Source organism: Apis florea, unplaced genomic scaffold (assembly GCF_048593485.1).
Source record: "Apis florea isolate Af1SG1 unplaced genomic scaffold, ASM4859348v1 contig_2293_pilon, whole genome shotgun sequence".
In the NCBI taxonomy this organism is placed as follows: domain Eukaryota; kingdom Metazoa; phylum Arthropoda; class Insecta; order Hymenoptera; family Apidae; genus Apis; species Apis florea.
In genome coordinates, this window is record NW_028256554.1 from 957313 (window position 1) to 976297 (window position 18985).

The 18985-nt window shown below is 30.6% G+C and overlaps 6 protein-coding genes and 1 long non-coding RNA gene across 8 annotated transcripts in view; 2 read left to right on the forward strand and 5 right to left on the reverse strand.

Moving 5' to 3' along the window:
- Positions 1-6922, reverse strand: part of dnr1 (E3 ubiquitin-protein ligase defense repressor 1) — a 51077-nt gene extending 44155 nt beyond the window's left edge. The window contains exon 1 of the mRNA XM_003689911.4: positions 6395-6922. Within this exon, the coding sequence (XP_003689959.1) occupies positions 6395-6481 (87 nt within the window). The 5' untranslated portion in view covers positions 6482-6922. The remainder of the gene's footprint in view (positions 1-6394) is intronic.
- A 511-nt stretch (positions 6923-7433) lies between these two features.
- Vha13 (V-type proton ATPase subunit Vha13) lies at positions 7434-9300 on the reverse strand. Its single transcript, XM_003689914.3, has 4 exons — positions 8983-9300; positions 8470-8570; positions 8256-8354; positions 7434-8176 (listed from the first exon to the last, which is right to left on the reverse strand). The coding sequence occupies exons 1-4, from the start codon at positions 9062-9064 to the stop codon at positions 8102-8104; spliced, it is 357 nt and encodes a 118-aa protein (XP_003689962.1). The 5' UTR covers positions 9065-9300; the 3' UTR covers positions 7434-8101.
- Positions 9301-9711: 411 nt separating this feature from the next.
- Positions 9712-12132, reverse strand: LTV1 (LTV1 ribosome biogenesis factor). The gene is made up of 8 exons (XM_012486581.3): positions 12006-12132; positions 11627-11765; positions 10998-11544; positions 10730-10926; positions 10532-10660; positions 10265-10456; positions 9934-10182; positions 9712-9862 (listed from the first exon to the last, which is right to left on the reverse strand). Exons 2-8 carry the CDS (start codon positions 11627-11629, stop codon positions 9749-9751), a joined length of 1431 nt encoding a protein of 476 aa, XP_012342035.2. The 5' UTR covers positions 11630-11765; positions 12006-12132; the 3' UTR covers positions 9712-9748.
- On the forward strand, positions 11951-15414 carry Arl6 (ADP ribosylation factor-like 6). Of its 2 annotated transcripts, none has more exons than XM_012486614.3 (3): positions 11951-12109; positions 14442-14621; positions 14695-15414. In XM_012486614.3, exons 1-3 carry the CDS (start codon positions 12025-12027, stop codon positions 14904-14906), a joined length of 477 nt encoding a protein of 158 aa, XP_012342068.1. In that variant the 5' UTR covers positions 11951-12024; the 3' UTR covers positions 14907-15414. The 2 variants fall into 2 exon arrangements, with proteins under 2 accessions (XP_012342068.1, XP_003689963.1); XM_003689915.4 differs by having other exon boundaries at positions 12025-12202.
- On the reverse strand, positions 12337-14539 carry LOC105735453 (uncharacterized). Its single transcript, XM_012486594.3, has 4 exons — positions 14134-14539; positions 13554-14032; positions 13135-13470; positions 12337-13068 (listed from the first exon to the last, which is right to left on the reverse strand). The coding sequence occupies exons 1-4, from the start codon at positions 14195-14197 to the stop codon at positions 12601-12603; spliced, it is 1347 nt and encodes a 448-aa protein (XP_012342048.2). The 5' UTR covers positions 14198-14539; the 3' UTR covers positions 12337-12600.
- On the forward strand, positions 15246-17055 carry Phm (Peptidylglycine-alpha-hydroxylating monooxygenase). The gene is made up of 3 exons (XM_003689913.4): positions 15246-15502; positions 15637-15855; positions 15947-17055. Exons 1-3 carry the CDS (start codon positions 15368-15370, stop codon positions 16616-16618), a joined length of 1026 nt encoding a protein of 341 aa, XP_003689961.1. The 5' UTR covers positions 15246-15367; the 3' UTR covers positions 16619-17055.
- A 739-nt stretch (positions 17056-17794) lies between these two features.
- Positions 17795-18504, reverse strand: LOC147658214 (uncharacterized). The gene is made up of 3 exons (XR_015290836.1): positions 18080-18504; positions 17960-17992; positions 17795-17898 (listed from the first exon to the last, which is right to left on the reverse strand). It is a non-coding gene; the product is annotated as an uncharacterized LOC147658214 (long non-coding RNA).
- Positions 18505-18985: the final 481 nt, after the last annotated feature.

The window sequence follows — 18985 nt, forward strand, 5'->3', positions numbered from 1 at the left end:
CCCCGCAGGCTAAGCCAGTCCTGAATATACGCTTTATAATTCTCCTAGAGCCTTCCTGTTTCCTCAACTTCTCCTCTCGACTACCGCGTGCCGTATTTGCCAACCTTTCCTCCACTCGACACCTACACTCGAGAAATTTTACCCGTACGCTCGCGAGAACGTGAACGATCTTCGAAAATCTACGATCTAGAAAATTCCACGACGATGATCGTGGCGAATTAATGTAACGTAATGTAATAACGCGTTAACGCGTTAATAAATCGTGAAATTTCTTTTCACGAAAACCCGACTCGCAGAAATACATACATATAACGGGTAACGAAAAATGTGCTCGTCGTCGAGTTAAGTATTTCGCGGTTCGATGCACGCGGAGAGGCAACGCGTTGCGAGGCTTTCAATATCGTGGACACGAGAAAAACGAGGCGGGCAGGGAGGGCTCGATTTGAAAGGAGGCGCGTATATACACAGGGGGAGAGTATTATAACGGGGGAAAGAAATCGGCGCGCGGGCCGCCTATTTTCGTCCGCCGCTGTTTCAAATCGCGGCAAATGGGAGATGCAAATAATCCAAGCTGGCATTTCTCGAGCTTCCCCGCGGATGTAAATGAACCGTTTTAAATGCGGCTCTTAAATCAGAGGAAAAATGCGGCAGGGAAAGGATTGTTCGAGGAGCCCTCGCTAACAGGGATTTAACGGATAAAGCCTCGTAATTACGGACTTAAAATTATAACGCAAAGAGAATGTGAAACTTCGGCCTAAATCTCTCTCTCTCTCTCTCTCTTAAATTCCTAATTTCGATTTCAATCGCGCACGATTATCGTAATCGTGGTTTAATCTAACAGAGAGAGAAAGAGAGAGAAGAGAAACTTCCAATTTCAATCGTTTTTAGATATCCTCGTCTAGATAAATCTAATCTATCGATTAGCTCGTTTCTAACACGATTTCTCTGTAAATTTCTGACAAGCAATTTTAATTTATACACGTAAGAGAGTATCGTTACAGGAAATCTTTTCATTTCCCGACTGTTTCGCACAATTTCCTCGTCGAGGATCCAATCCAACGTCTCTAAGATATCAGATTCTTAATGGAGATAATCGAACGAGGTGACGAGAAACCGATCAACTGCTCGAAATCTCGTCAAAGGAAAAAGTTTCTTCCTAACTTCTTCCAGCTGTGATGACGACTGGTTCGCCATGAGCTTCCTATCCCGACGATTCTCGTACTCATTCGTTCGTTGAAAAAATGAAATATCCCGACGATGAGCTAAGAAATCTTTGCAATGTGCATCTCCATCATTTCGATTCGACATATTCGCCATCCTGAGAATGTATATCTCGACAATCACTCTGTGTATATGTACGTCTATCTATCCTCGAATGCTTGTGGCAACTTCGACCAACTTCGAATAAGTGGGATGCATCGAATTCGCAAATTAAATAAGAAAATTGGAGAGTTCTGATCTGGTCGTGCAAAAACGTAAATAAAAGAATATTCCTTTTATCGTTTATTTATTTATTTATTCGTTACCGTAGAACGAAATCACATTTACCAATATTCAGTGGCATGTAACGCGTGTATAATGACAGATCATTTTCACGATTCCTTAATCACATTCAACGCGAGCACGTGCCACGTTAAATGTCTTTATTACACGTTGCAGAGCAGTTTAATTATACATCGAGCAATCTCTCGTGATAAATGTTGTTCCCGGTGCAATACGCTCTACGAATTAAAAAGAAAAGAACAAATTAATGGAAATATTATTATTATTATTATTATTATTATTCTAAGAGAATACTTTTTTTCTTTTATTATCGGTTAATAATAACTTTTTACACGCTCATACTTTCTGCCTGTATTTGTATCTTCTCTATCTCGCCTCTCTTGCTCGGCGATTAATCATTTGTTCTAATAGTGGTAATAATAAATTATTACTTTATATAACGGTATCAAAGATAAGATCGGTGTTGAAAAAAAAAATCGTCAGATCGTTGAGATTAAACATTCACGTTCGAGGATGCGATAAACAAGAAGCAGTAATTAAAACGAGGAACGTGTTATCTGGGAGAATGGAGGGAAGGGATGGAAAAATCGCGGCAAAGAAATTCTTTATAGAAAACTATGGGGTTTTTCAGAGGGATAAAAGAGTTGCCGTTTGAAAATGAGCTTTTCTAAACACCGAAAAAAAAAAAAGAAGAAGAAGAAGAGGGGAGATGGAAGAAGAGAAAAAAATCGCGGGTCCAGCAATTTTCCTATGTAATAACATAGGCTCTTGTTCGTGCAAAACGGGCACCAAGCCTGGGGATATTGCCTTATTCAACGGCCGTTGAACGCGACAGGGAGAGCTGGAAAAGAGGCTTTGTTACGCTCTCTTATTTTTTCCTTCCTTGAATTGCAAACGACAGATCATGGACCTGCTTAACCTAACCTCGGCGAAAAAGATTGCACACTCTTCGATTGTCCACGCATAAACACATCTGCGCCATCTCGTTGCGTTTTTCGCAAATAAACACGGCCGTGTTGTTCTCGACGTGTTCTCTCTCCCGTGTAAACACCGTGTAAAATAACCTCTGAAAAATGATATGAAATGATGAAAAGCTTGCTCGAAGAGCAACATTGCGTATAGAATAACAAAAGAGAAATAGAATTCGACAAATACCCGTAATTCCAGCTACGATTCGTATTTTTGTTTTCTTTCTTTCTTTTTTCTCCGTCCGAGTAAACGAACGAAGAGAAAGAGAGAGAGAGAGAGAAAGAGAGGAGTGGATGAGATAGTCCGGATGATAAAAGAGACAAATACCACAGGTCCCGGCTACAGCTATAAAACAATCGATGAAATACTTGCGGGGGCACGGCCATCGCTAAAACTTTTAAAACCCACAAAGGAAACATTTAGGGGGCGTCACCTAGTGATGAACGAGCTTGCCACTCCTTGCCGCTCCTTTCCAACGCTGGCCCTCCTCCGTCTATATTTTCTCTTTCTCGGTCGATTACGTTCCTAACTCACCCACGAGAGACGTAACTTCAAGAAGGTCGTTTATTCAATGCTTTATACACGTCCATCTTCGTATCCTCTCTCCTCTCTCGTCCTTTCCAATATATATATATTTCCCTTTTAACCTTCTCCTTTGACGCGAAAATATTCTTTTCCACTCTCGTTAGCCACTCGCGAGCAAATAATCGACTGTTATATATATATATGTGTGTGTGTGTGTATGTGTGTGTGCATTTATGTATATATGGTAAAAAAAGGCCATCTGAAAAAAAAAAATAATTGTAAAGGGTTGGGTGGCAGAAAGGTAGGAGAGTATAATACGATGCAAAGTTCTTAATTAATTCTATTAATTAGATACGTTAAGGTGTATAACAAGTATATACGCAACTTGTGTTATATTACCTGAAAGAGTTATTCTCTTACACCGTGTACAAAAACCGTTTCGTTATCCGATTTAAGAGAGACTTTTAACAGTGGAAAGAGAAGAGGAAGAATGGATGAAGTAAACATGGATGGGGGTAAAGTAAAAATAATGGAATTTCTAGGGATCGATCGAAAGAACGAGATCTCAAAGGAAGAATGGACGGTGTAAAAGTGCATTCGCGGGCGAAAAAGGTTTCCATGGAACGCAATTAAGCGATGTAATGAGATTCTTGTGACGACCATACCCGAACCATGCCCTCTCTCGGTGCACGTTTGTACCGGCAACACACGTGTGTGAAATTCTCGAGCGAATGTGGAAAAATTTAAAATGGAAACGAAAACATATTTCCACACAGGCGTGAAAGAAGATTGGATTTCGTACATCCAAGTAAATGCCAAAACGGTGTTCGTAAAGCCATTCACTTTTATTCGTTTTTTTTTTTTTTTTCTTTCTTTCTTTGCATATCGAGATGGGAATTAACGAGTGTTTCATCGCTCGTCGTTGTCGAAACAATTCGATGAAGTGCAATTTCCAGAAACGAAACGACCGATTCAGGCAACGAGCTAATTAGACGCGACCAACCAACGCGACTTAACCTAACTTTGCAAACCACCTTATAAATCTGACGCAAAACGTTTTCAACATTTTAATTAAACAAGTGCAAATTGTACGTTTATGCGCGATATTAAATACAATTTCCACCATTTTTTTTATAAAATAGAGAAGGAAAAAATTTATTACTTATTCCTAAGTGACACAAATTATTGGATATTAAATTCTTAGTAAAAAAAAAACTAGGGGAAAAAGTGGAACTTATATAAATTACACGATACGCGTCACGAAAAAAAAAAAGAGAGAGAGAAAAAAGAGCAGTAAAGACGAACTAAACGATGAAAATGCCTGTGTAAAGCGTCAATCGACTGGGCTTAAAAGCGCAAAGGCGATAAAAATCGAATTTTGGGATCGAACTCCTGTCAGCGACGACCCAATTTTACAAAGAGCTCCGGTTGGTCGCGCGTGTATATTTTTCACCAATATTTAACTTATTCGAGTGAATTACGCGGCGGTGTGACGTTGAACGAAACTTTTTGTAAAAGTGGCATGAGCGTATAACAACCGTGACACAGGAGTTTCTCTGTGACGATGAAACGATGAACAAAGTCTCACGCTATCAGCATCAACGTCTCCCCGTCCGGAATAGCTAACAATAAGCACTATATCCACAGTCGCCCAGCTTTTTCCATACCCGTTGTTACCAACTTTCAATCTTGCCGTGCTAAAGATAATAATACTCGGTAACAAATAACACATTTCGACGATCCTCCAAAATTTATTTTGTCGATGAGCACACATCGACAAGTATGTCTAATAATACAGTGCTCGGTGAAATTGCGACCCAGTTAGGCTTTGACCCACTTGGTTCCATCCGTAATCATCCTCGAGTGCTCTGCACGGATTGATATTAGAGGTAAACGTGGCGCACGCTACGAGGATACCTGTGTCTAGAATCATCACGTTTTCATCGGATACTAGCTTCGTTCGTTTCATTTCTCCTCCATTCTATGTGGATAGTAAAAAAAAAAAAAAAAGTGAATTATCTGTGATTGCTCGTATTTATTTTTAAATAGACACGGTAAACAAAATTTTTTCTCTTCAGTCATCAAACAGGATGTACGGGCAAAGATCGAAACCTCTAATTGTTATCGAAGAACGACAACGTACGATAAACAATTTTCTCGATCGAACGGATTCTATAAACCGATCTTGTTATTTTTGAACGAGAATGTTTTTTATACCGGGAAGAGAGAGAGAGAGAGAGAGAGAGAGAGAGAGAGAGAGAGAGAGAGAGAGAGAGAACTTGAGAGCACGGGGAATAAGGTTGGTAGTCTCGGTATACATACGTGCAACTGCTGCAATACACACAACCGATGCGTCTGGCATCTATAAATAGAATTAAACCCCAAAGAAGAACCAAGACGACGATACCGGTGAAACGACCACCGAGGTTGCCGCGAGGTTGCCACGAGGTCACCTCAGGTCGGATGTCTATAAATCACACGTGTGAATTGCCGCACACGGATTCAATTAATTACATTGCAAAAATTGCAACGACGCAGTATAACTTCGCAGTAAAGTTAAATAATAAACGATAATAAATTTTCCAAAAGGACCAAAGTATCTCTGCATCGGTATGATTCTCAAATTTCAAATTGCACTAGCAAGTATCTGAATGTTTTCGGGGCATCTGTTGCGCACGTGAGTTACGACCTAGCCGTAAGGCATCGTTCACATCTTTCCCTTTTACGCGAATATGTTTCACGTTTCCGAGATCTGCCACCTTTTCGGATAAACTTACATAGAAAGCAGTATGTTGTTGCAGTGTATATTTGCTCTCTGTTAAATTTTCTACCACCGTCTCAAGATTGTCAAACCAAATGTAACATTTACATTTACATTTCGAATAAAGATTTAAATTTCATCAAGTAATCGATCGACAAAATACGTAATATAAATATATAAACGATGAACAGTAGTTATTTGTTATTGTTTACAATGAAATCTAGACAATGTAAGATTTGGACAATCTGCTTTTTAATTGATTTTAAAATTTAATTTTCATCTTATATTATTTCGCGTTCTTATATTGTGTATTTAACGATCGAAATAATAAAACAAAACTATATAAAAAAAAAAAAAATGAACTATATGAAAAAAAAAGAAAAACAAATAACACATCATCTTTATCGAATCGTTCATTTTATTTAATATTCTTCTATTTCTATAAATTTTTCGATATTTTTGATCATAAGAAAAATGGTAAAGAAAGCAGGAAATTGACGTTACAAAAATAAATCAAATTAAATATAAAAAGCAATTATTGTACATCTTAATTTTAGAAAAACTAATATACAATTCGATGATAATAATGTTTCCTTTGTTGAACAAATAAATAAAAAATATAATAAAATGACTCACCTTTTCGAGACACTCCTGACCAATAGCTTTGGGATCGACTTGTACTTCAAGAATGACAGAATTAGCTTGACTAACGAGACACCACATCTTGTCAGGTAGTATCCAAAAAGGTTCTTACACGCACTGTTTTTTTCGGTAAGATTCTTTTCGGTAATACGATTTCGACTAGGCGTAACAAACCGATAAATCAAAACGCACGTTCACAGAATTTTCGACACGCGCGTTTACAACGATCTCTTCCTTGAATTCACAGCTGGTCGATGACCGGCTTTACTTGGCACGTTCTTAATCATAACAGATTTAAAACGCGTACCTATCCACAGCTGTCACTGTATCCTCACACACGACTTCGTACATCATCAACGTGCTTACGCTCGTATTGTTCGAACGCGTCTCGTCGGCTTCCATTTCTCGGTGCAGAATGGCACACGTACTGACCGCTTCGCGCTGCCAGTATTAGTTCGTGAAATCGAATCACCTCTCGATGTCTATAGAATGGCGCTAGTGTTGTGAACGCACAAAACACACGAACGACGCGCACCCAACCGATTATATACTAAGATCACGATGAAAGAAAGGTTAGGTTCATACAGCTGATTCCCCCTCTGTCTAGAATATTTTCTTTTCTACCTGAATATCTGACCATTTACAATAAGCGTAAACAGAAATATCCAATAAGGTTACAGTTGTACTTTTTTTTATAGAAACTGCGTCTGCGCTCAATGAATAAAGTTAAAAAATTCAAAAATTTAAATTTAATAATTAAACATTTTATAACATATGAAAGATAAATGAATTATGATAAAATATTTTTCTTATATAATGTTTTCATGTTATCATCATGTTAATATCGATAATTCATATGTCTAATGTCGAATAAATTGCATTGCAGCCATTAAAATATTCAAAAAGATCAAAATATTTATAATTAAATATTTCAAAATTAAAACTGAATAGATAGTAAATTTCTTATTATATCGTTATATCGTTCTTATATATCGTTTAATATAAAATGATAAAAACTTTAAGTACAAAGTAATTACTTTTTGATCGTTTTTATTTCCGAACATTAATACTGTACAGATTAGTCAGCATACGGAGACAGGGTTTATACATAGGATATAATTTCTTGTATTTCTATATCTTAACAAAGTTTAAATGTGTGTTTCAAACAAAACAAATAATATATATTATGTACATCGTCGTGAGAATCACATTGGGAGCTTATGTGTGATTCTTTGGAAGTTGTACAAAATTGTTTAACGAATTTTTTATGTCCTCGATGCAGCAGAATTATGGAATGACATCTAACAATATACACTTAATGATGTACAACTTTCTACCACCACCCTAAGCTTTAACATTTACACGTCATGCTAATATATCTAGGCCTTGATATATCATAATGACGATAATTTGTTTAATGCATCTATATTGCTACCATGACGGCACTATAATAATTCTTAAACTTTCCATTATGGTGGTAAAAGCTCGGCATAGGTTACATTTATTGTCGTGTAGCAACTGCAGAAAGAATTCTAATAATTTGAATACCACCATCTACAATTGAAGGATATACACATTTCCTGACAAAAGTACAACATAACAACGATAGATACGTTTTAAGACATGATAAAACAAAGTACTTAATGTACATTTATAGCATAAGATGCAATATTTATAAGTAATCGATACGATTCTTCTGATTTAAATTTCGGCGCGGTAATTCTTGTGCAATTCTGCTTTAATGTCGTATACCAACTCCAAAATTGTATGCACAACCTATAATATAAAAAAACAAAGAAAATGTTTAACTAAAAAATATTATTACGTCTTCCATATATATTTTACATTAACTTACAGAATCTTTATGCATAGATACAGTCTGATTCATTTCTTCTGTTTTTATTTTTGTATCAGCTTCTATACGGGCTGCTACATCTTCTTTTGATCCCATATGCTACATGTAACAATAAAAAAAAATATATTATGCATAATGTTATACATTTGTAGTAATAATATTTTATTAAATTAAACTATAAAAAAATTATATACATATATTAAAATTTACTCACTTTTGCTTCAAATTCACGAAATTGTTTTTCTCTTTCTTGCCTATATTTTTCAATTTCATCTTGAGCTTCTTCTTTTGCTTGTTTCAATCTACGTGCTTTACCTAAGAGAAAAATTATTTTATTACAATAATTTTACTAATTATATTATATTATGATAAATGATTATTATAATTTCTACTAAAGAAACGTAATAATGATTAAAAATATTTCTCCAAACTATTATCAATAAATTAATTGATTTTTTTTATCATAAAATATCAAATAATATTATATGTATATATAAAATGTATATTTATATTTATAAACATTCATGGTAAAAAAATTATAATTATATTTCAAATGAAAACTGTATTTTAATAAATATATATTATATATATTAAAACATAATTTTTCAATGCATTTAAAAGGTTACACCCATTTAAATTCAGGGTCATAGAAAAATTGATTATAGCGGTTATGTTAAAAACATATTCGTGTTAGAACATGATTTATAATGCTTGAATAGAAACTCACGTTTTCTAGCTTCTGCAACTTTCTCTGCAGCTCTTTTTTCAGCTGCCAAAAGCTGTTGAATACCTTGCGTTTGGCTGGCCATCTTCGCAACAGAATGCTATATTCTGAAGGAATCGCAAATCGATCATATGACTTTAGAGTTTCCGTTGTTTGCCCCGCCTTAACGATGGCGCTCTACGATATCATTAAATATAGACAAAGAGAGTAAATAATAGAAGGAAGATACAGATAGGGTAAAAATATTGAAATAGCGCCATCTTCAGAATAGATGAAATGCGAAAAAGATAACGATTAGAAATAGAAAGATAAAGATAAACTAAGAATCGATCATCAATGCCATCTTTTGAGTAGTAAAGATATTTCTTTAAAGATAAGATAAGATAAGGTAGAGGATCTAAATAAGAATTGAGGAATAATACCATCTCTTAACTATTTTTGATATTTAAAAAATGACGATAATGATACATATCTTTATACTCTTTTCTTCTCCTATTTTCTATCGTTTCTACATCTGTTTAATCTATGAAACAGAGCATACTGAAGATGACATTGATTCCAATATTTTTAACTTGTTTTTATTTTTCTTTTTTTTCTATATTTGCTTTGCAAAATTTATGCGATCAAGAGATAATGACGATTTTTAAATATTTGAAAATATGATGTATATATATTATAAATACTATTATTTAGGAAAAACATTAACATTTTAAAATTAAAAAAAAAATACAATTTTATTTTTGGGAGTATATAACGAAATTTATTTATTTTAAAATATTTTATTTCCTTGAATATTTTGCCTGTTGTTTAATAAAATTTTTTCTTGGCGTTTCTTTTCTTCCTTAAATGCTTCACTATTAGCTTTCCGTTCTATTCGTCTTTCCTAAAAGTAACAACATAGTAATTTTACATTTATATATATACAATTGCATGTACATAATAAAATAACTTTACTTTTCTATATTCTTTAAGTGCTTTCTTTCTTTGTCTTCTTTCCTCGGGAGTTTCATTTTTAGATCTTATACTCAATGTACTTAAGGTAGATCTCATAGTTTCTGCAATAGACTGAGAATATTTTGATTTACAATATTCATTTTGTTGATCAAATTGAGCCAATGTTTTTGCAGTTAATTTTTCAGAAGATCCATCTAGAATATTTTTTGGTATACCAGTTTTTGGATTGATTTTGATCTTTTGTGGATGCTATAAAAATATTTTTATATTGTAAATTTACATGAAAAAAAGAAATAAAAAATATATAGATAAACATTTATTCTTAAATAACCTTAGGTTCAGAAATTAATTTTGGATGATTGTAAATATTACTATAAGTACTAATAATACTTTCACAATCCCATTTATCTTTTTCTCTTGCATTAACAATAAGTTCTTCCAAACTGTCTTCATCTTCAGAACTTGAATACTCATTTTCTAAAATTTTCATTTTATCTTTCATCAATTGTGCAACATTATCAGCCTATTAAAATAAAATCACATTTAATTTTTTCCATTAAATATATTATCTTAAATATACATCTCAAATTTAACTTACATTTTCATTTTTCTTTTTTTCAAATTCTGTTGCACATTGAAGAATTAAATCTGAATTTGGGGCAATATGTCCTTCGATTTCATCACAATCTAATGCACCAATTTCATTATCATCATATGCAGTATACATCTATAAAAATAATAATATATTTCATGTAAAAATTTATAATGTAATAAAAATGATATAATAAATATTTACTTTTTCAAATTTGTCATCAAGAAATGTTAATTGTTCATTTCTTCTAATCACACTGCTACTCATTGAATATTCTGTAAAACGGGATTTTGTTTCTTCTTCTTTAAAAGTATATTGAGGTCCATTTAAACTATATACTTCATCTTCTTCTTCATCTGATAATTCCATATGTCTTTCTGATGAAATATCGGATGCTTCATCTGATTCATACAACCATATTTTTAAATTATTAATAAAGGAGTTTTACAATAATATTTTTATAAATACATACCATATTCTTCTTCTAAAATATCACAATTGTTTGTATTAGCCAATTCCATAAAATTATCTTCCAACTGATTTTCTGGATCATCATAATCAAAATCATCATCCATAGCTGCAACTATATCTGGATCTAAATCTAATTGTAATCCTGAAACTGGAGCTGCTTTATTTAAAAGCCCAACTTTTTCTTCAACATTTGAAGCAAATACAGAAGATGGTAAATTAATTTTAGGTGTATTATGCGATTCATTTATTTTTGAAGTTGTAGAATCTACACGTTCCCATTCAGCTGTTAAAGTATTAACATCTTTAAGATGTTGCAAATAATCATAATCATCATCAAAATATATGCCATATTTTCTTTGTTCTTCCTTTCGTTTACTATCATCTAACTTTTTTTTTTCAAATTTAGCAGCTTGTGTATCTCCAACAGGAACAAGCACGCGTTGTGGTGCAGTTTCATCAGCAATTAATGGATCTCTTTGAGAACGATGAACTAAATGAAATGTTACTGAATTTTTTTTATCAATAAATTTCTTCGTTTTCCCCTTAGGCTGAAAAAATATTTATTTCGTAAGAACATAAATATAACCTAAAATATGAATATAAATTAATGTATTTTTTTTTTTAATTTACCATTTTTCAGTATTTTCTTATTTCACAAGAAAAAATTAAAAAACAAATTAGTAAAATAATACTTCGAATTATTCACAAATTTAACGTTACGAACATTACTGTCACAAAATACAAAAGCATGTGCTCAGTAGTTCTCAATCTAAATCAAATAAAAATTTATATTTAAGATAAAGCTATAAAAAGTACATTTAAAATTACGATATTTTCATCAATTCTATTTAAAATATTAAAATGTTAAAGAACACATTAGTATATATTAGTAAATTAAATATAAGTAATGGGAGAAAAATAATTATATTTCATATTTTTAAATGCATTATCTTCATAGTAGTCAGTATTATAGCGTATATTATTGATATTCGATAAACACGTAACGAACTTTGAAGAAAGTACAGAAAATGGGACTATTTGATCGTTTAGCGAATCTTTTAGGTCTTAAGAAAAAAGAAGTAAACGTTTTAGTAGTGGGCCTTAACAATAGTGGTAAGTCGACGGTCATAAATAATTTCAAACGCGAGGATGACCGTTGCATAGACATAGTACCTACTGTTGGGTATAATGTTGAAAAATTTTCATGTAAGTTAAATAATGACAAGTGAACAACATTCGATGTTGAATTGACGTGCTTAAAACAGTATTTCTACTTTATTATTTGCACTTGCTGATCTGTTCAAGCACCAATTGTTATTTAATACAATAAAACAAATATATTAAATTAAAGACAAGATTTATTTTGAAACAATTTATATATATATATGTATAAATGTTATATGAAACATACAATACATTACAATTAATTAAGAAATTATTGAATATTTATATTACACACTTTAGTTTTTTAATCTTTTTCTTTTTTAATTTTTTTATTAATTATAGTTTGTTTTTTTAAGTTTAATTAAGTTTAAACAAATGATTTTTTTTCTCTTATTTTGTTTTTCAATAATTTTCTAAGTGTATTCTAAAATCGATTTCTTTCATTTTCTATCAATATCTGAATTATTTTTAGTTATTGTAATATCACTAATACTAGTTGATGTGATGGAGTCAGAAGAATTTTGTTTATTTTGATGTATTGGAGTACTAGTTAATGGTTTAATTAGTTTTTTATTTATATGTTTAAATGCAATTGTATCAGAAGATTCATTTTCTGAATCATTCAAATGAAATTTCAATTTTGTCTGTTTTAATCTTTTTTCTTTAAAGTGAGTTAATTTTGGTGTCAATTTTATGACATCGATATTTCGTTGTTTAATATTTTGTGATATTTGCTCTTTATTTTGAATAGGATTTTCTTTACTTTTTTTATATAAATTTAAAATGTTATTGAAATTTTCTTCCTCTATTTGTTTTTTTCTCTTTTTTCTTCTTTTATGTATCAAAGATTTCTTTTGTGTAATTGAATATATGCCTAAAAATCCTTCTTCATCTGAATTACTTAAATTCTGAAAATAAAAATAATGTTTTGAATAGATTCATGCTTGCTTAAAGAATTTAAAACTTTTACTTACATTAACTTCCAATGGACTGTCTTCAGTATTTTCTTTTGTCCATTTAAATGCTTCCAAATTTAACATATTCTCAAATGCTTTATGCAAATCAAATTGTTTAAAACATACCAAAGATTTTTGTAAATGCTTTTTTATATTTTGGTCTAATTCATCTTGTGTTATTGAATTTACTTCAATTTTATGTGGTCTAGCTTCACTGATATTATATAAGAGATATATAATTATATTTATGTATGAATCAGTATTTTTATAATATAGGCCCATCAGTTCTAAGCTAATTTGCGTATATCCTAAATTAGATTGTAAATTACTATTTTTCGTGTGAGAAACAATATCCTAAACATTAAAATTTGTATTTAATTCTGTATTTTTTTATATAGAAAAATAAATTAAGAAAAAATATATATATATATATATACCATCAATGCATTATATTGTGTTTGTCGTATAAAATAAGAATCTATATGTTGTTTACAAATTTTTAAGAAATGTGGTATTTTTCTTAACTCAGTGATAGGAAAATCAGATGTTAAATCATTTAAATCAATACTCATTGGCATTATCCATTTTCCTAAAATTCCTTTTTTTTGATCATTTAATATTTGTACAGCAAAAATATTTTTTCTGTCATACTTATTTAAAGGTGAAAAATTAAATATATATTCTTCTTCTGAAAACTTGACACAGTAAAAACCAGAATATCGATATAATTCGGATTTCAATTGTAAATTGACATTTGGAATTTTATTGTCACTTAAATTATTAGCAAGATTTGAACGAAAAATACATTTAGTATTTTTAAATTTTAATATATCCAAACTCCACTCAATTTGTAAAATTATAGATTTCAATTGTTCTATTTGTTTTTTTAATCTGTTTTTCACTTCACTTACAGGTACTAAAATAAAATAATTCTTTATAATAATTAAGATTATCTTTATAACAATTAATTTAGGGTTAGATTTTCTTAATGATTTATTATTTAATGATTTATTATACCTTGCTTTTCTTCTAAATCTTTTTCATTATTAATAACGTTCTGTAAAACATCACACATCTCCATATTTGTAAAAAATTTTTTTTCAAATTAATTATTTCTTTTAAATCTTATCCCGCCAATATATTGTATTTATTATATGTATATTCAGTGGTTCTCATTCATTTTAATATATGAAGAAATAATGAAGGAACAGGTATCGATTTATATAGTAAAAAACATTAAATACATATAATTTTAAAATCATCGTATATACCAATATTGATAACAAATTTAATTGCATTGCAAATTTTTTAACATTTTTTTTCAGTTAAAAATGTTAGTTTCACAGCATTCGATATGTCAGGACATGATCGTCATAGATCATTATGGGAACACTATTATAAAGATTGCCATGGTATTATTTTTATAATTGATAGTAGTGACAAATTACGATTGGTTGTTGTTAAAGAAGAATTAGATATGCTTCTTCAACATCCAGATATAGCTGGTACAAATTATTTTCTTGTTGTTCTTTATTAGATATCTTCTAAAAATTAAATTTTCTTTGCTAAATATTTTAGGTCGTAAAATACCGATTCTCTTTTTGGCTAATAAAATGGATTTGCCTGATTCTCTAACCACTGTTAAACTTGTTGCTGGGCTTGGTCTTGATCGTATACAAAATAAACCTTGGCATATACGAGCAACAAATGCAATTACTGGAGAAGGCTTACAATTAGGCATAGAATGGCTTACAGATCAAATTCGTGACATATATATTAATAAAAGATAAAGATAAATTTATTTATCATAATATACCAATATTCGTGAAAGTTAACTAAACAAAAAGCAATCAATTATAATATTTAAAATTGGACATTTTTAAATTCACACAAATAATATTTATACATCTATTTTACTTCGATTTCGTCCTCGTGAATGAAATTCAAATTACGATAAATAAATATCTAATTTACAATATCTAATTCTAATCATCTGTTCAATGACAGACAGTATATACATATCAAATCATGTTTTTATGATAATTTATTTAAATTATTTAATAGAAATATTAATTATATTGAAAAATTTTTATCAACAAATTTTATATGCAATAAATTACTGTGCTCTTGGTAGATGGCGCTTATAAATGCTTATCTACGTCAGAGTTTGTGCGTGAACTGTGTAATATCGATTTGTAACATTTAACAGATTTATGTAAATTTTTAAGATATTTATAAGATAATTCATAAAATGTTTATAAATATTAATAAAAAAATGAAAAAAGATTTCGCGATTTATATTTTGTTTTCGATTTTATTTAAATTTATAGAGTGTAATAGCGTAAATAAATATGCGTTACTTATGCCAAATGTTAGACCAAATAGGGTAAATATAATTTAAAAAAATAATTGTTTAATGACATATATAATTGTTTAATAAACATTTTTTTTAAATAAAATTCTCAACTTATATTAAATGAATAAATAAAAAAATAATAAAATTATTTTTCTTATTTTTAGGAAGAATTGTATTTGTGTACTCCTGTTAAAGTAGATCCTTCTAAAAATTATTATTTGACGGGTTTCGAACCAAATGCAACAATGGAAACCGCTCATCATATTCTTTTATATGGTTGTAGAAAACCTGGTAGTTCAAAACCTGTATGGGATTGTGGAGAAATGGTACATGGTATAAATGATAACAAAGATACAATGGTACCATGTGCAGAAGATTCTCAGGTAGGTAATGTGAAAAAATAAAACGTAAAAAGCAATAATAAGATTTTGTAAAAAATATTATTAATATTTGATTTTATTAATATTTTCATAGATATTATATGCTTGGGCTAGAGATGCACCAACATTAATTTTACCAGAAGGAGTAGGTTTCAAAGTTGGTGGAGATTCTTCAATTAAATATCTAGTTCTACAAGTTCATTATGCTCATATCACACAATTTCAAGATGGCAGAACCGATGATTCTGGTGTATTTCTATATTACACATTAAATCCATTGAATAAATTAGCTGGTGTTCTTCTTTTGGGAACTTCAGGTATCATACCACCTAGAAGAACAACATACATGGAAACAGCCTGTATGATAAAAGAGAACAAAACTATTCATCCTATTGCATATAGAACACATACCCATTCTCTTGGAAAAGTAGTTTCTGGATATTTGGTAAAACCAGATTATACTTGGATAGAATTAGGCAAAAGAGATCCTTTGACTCCACAAATGTTTTATCCCGTACATAATAAAGTTTCAGCTAGTCAGGGTGATCAAATAGCAGCCCGTTGTACTATGCAAAGTACACGTGATAGTTGGACATATATTGGCGCTACTAAAAATGATGAAATGTGTAATTTTTATTTAATGTACTATGTTGAAAATGACAAACCATTGTCTATGAAATATTGCTTTACTGCTGGTCCTCCTCGTTATTATTGGAAAGATGCTGGACTTTTTAACATTCCCACTATAGAGGCGTCTAGTTTATAACGTGATATATAAAAATCTTGATTAGAAATTGATACAGAGACAATGTTATTTATAATGAAAGTATTTTATCTATTTATTGTAAAATAGAATTTGTTCTTTACATTTTATTTGTAATAACTTGTGATAAACTTTCGTATTTAATACGAAATTATGACAATTTCTAAGTTGATGTTATTAACATTTTGTTCCTATAACATGCATAAATTACTTATTTTATTCTTAGAATTATTTTGTATTCGAAACAACAGTACTTAACTAATTTTATTTTAATGTATGAATGTATCATAGTTATGTTTTATCTTCGATTTTATATAAGGCCTATAACTAAATTTTTCTAACGTACCTGCCGTTAATTTTATCCGATTATTGTATCCAGCTATAATGGATGAAGAAACGTAAACAATATCCCAAATAAACTCTATCTTTTCTATGAAAAATCTTGAATTCAGTATTAGCGATTTTTTTGTTGTGAAACATTTACCATTATGAAATGGTAAATGTTTAATCGTATAATAATAATAGAGATCATTTTTGAAATTATAGACTGAATGTATTATATTTTCATAATATATTATGATAATATATAAATATTTTCATAATATATTTTACTTTAGTTATAAATGTAACAAATAAAACTTATTTTTTAAGTTAGACAAAAGATACACGGATGCATTTTTTATGAATATTATCGTAATAATATTATTTCGATATATAAGAATAAAATAAATGCATATCTGAAAAAATACGATTTATATAATTTTTGTTTCGTTTATCTCTTACATTTCTTTTTTCATTTTTCAGAATTCAAGAGTACTAAGTATCATTTTTATTATCACAATTTGACAAGTGTAGTAAATATTTTGCAAAGTTTATTGTCTCATAGATTTAGTTCTTCTTGAAAGTATGTCGATAAGCGTGGACGAACGTTTTTGGAAAACAAATGAACGGAGAAAGTGCAACGAGTATGTAAAAGAATCTATGGAAGGTGTGGTCGTGCACTTTAAAAGCTATCGAACACTTAAAATAACTAATTTCTCTTCAAAGAAGAAACTTAAACTTTTTATCGATTTTTTTTTTTTCATCTAATATACGAAATAACAACTTACACAAATAATGTTTAAATGAATCTTTACGCTATAAAAAGAAAATTAATTAAAGAAATTAATTGATATTTACATTGTAAATTAATTACAGTAGATTCGTAAACTCGTTAACATCGTTCATGATGTCTTCGGCATCTTCTTTTGAGACCGTCGATAATCGCGCAACTTTGACATTATCTATTTAAGAAAAATAATTTCTTTTGAAAACTCGCATACATAAATCTATCCTTCTTTTCACCTGTGTATCTATCTGTGAATAGCTTTCTTTTCCCTATAGAAACATAAAGGAAGTATATAAAAATAAAGTATCACGTATAAAATCGGACCGAACATTTATACGACAGGATAAATTTATTACAGATTTTGGTTCTATGAAAGTAATTGATCGAAGCGTGAGCTGTATCGAAATAATGCGATCTTGTGAAAGTAAAATCGGATCGAAGCCTCGGTATACTTTACACTTCCGGTTCTCGAACGTGTTCTTTCGTATACTACGATTTACGACTTCGTTAATGATCTAATGGTTGCGCTATCTCAAACGAATATCTAACGAAGATCAAAGATGAAGCTTATTAATACGAAAAGATAAGAAAAGCGTCAGAAGGTTAACTGTAACACGATGAAACCAGATATTTGTACGTTACAACATTTCTATCTATTCAAAATAGAATATTGACGTTTGTTTGACAAATGATATGATTTCAATGATATGAAGCGATATAAACGAGAGCAAGTTAATCAAATTTATTTAATATGTCAACTCGCGCTAAATTTATCTTAAACGTTTAACTTTCGTTTCAGACTTCGTAACATCGAAAACGAAAACGAACTTCATTCCGATGTGGGAATAGTCGTTACTCTCTTTACCGATGAAGCGTATTTTCACGATTTCAACGATAAAGTTTTATCTTTGACACGAACCCTTTTATTTTTCATACACACAGGTACAATACCCGTCGTTCGACGATAAAAATTCAATAATGCGTCAATGAAAACGGCGTGTCACGCGCGTACATAAAAGTATGATCGTCGGTAAAAGCATGTCTTGTCGTTAGGAAAGCGAGCGAAGCACATGCAGCCGATCAACCGTATATGCTCTGCAGTCAACTTCGAAAGTAAGGGGCCTCGATCACGTTTTGCTCGACGCAGGTTGGCGCACAAACCAAGTAAGTAGACGCGACCTAAGCTTTGTTTCTTTTTTTTTCTCGTTTCTCTTTTATCGAGTTCTATTTTTCATCTCTCTCTCTCTCTCTCTCTCTCTCTC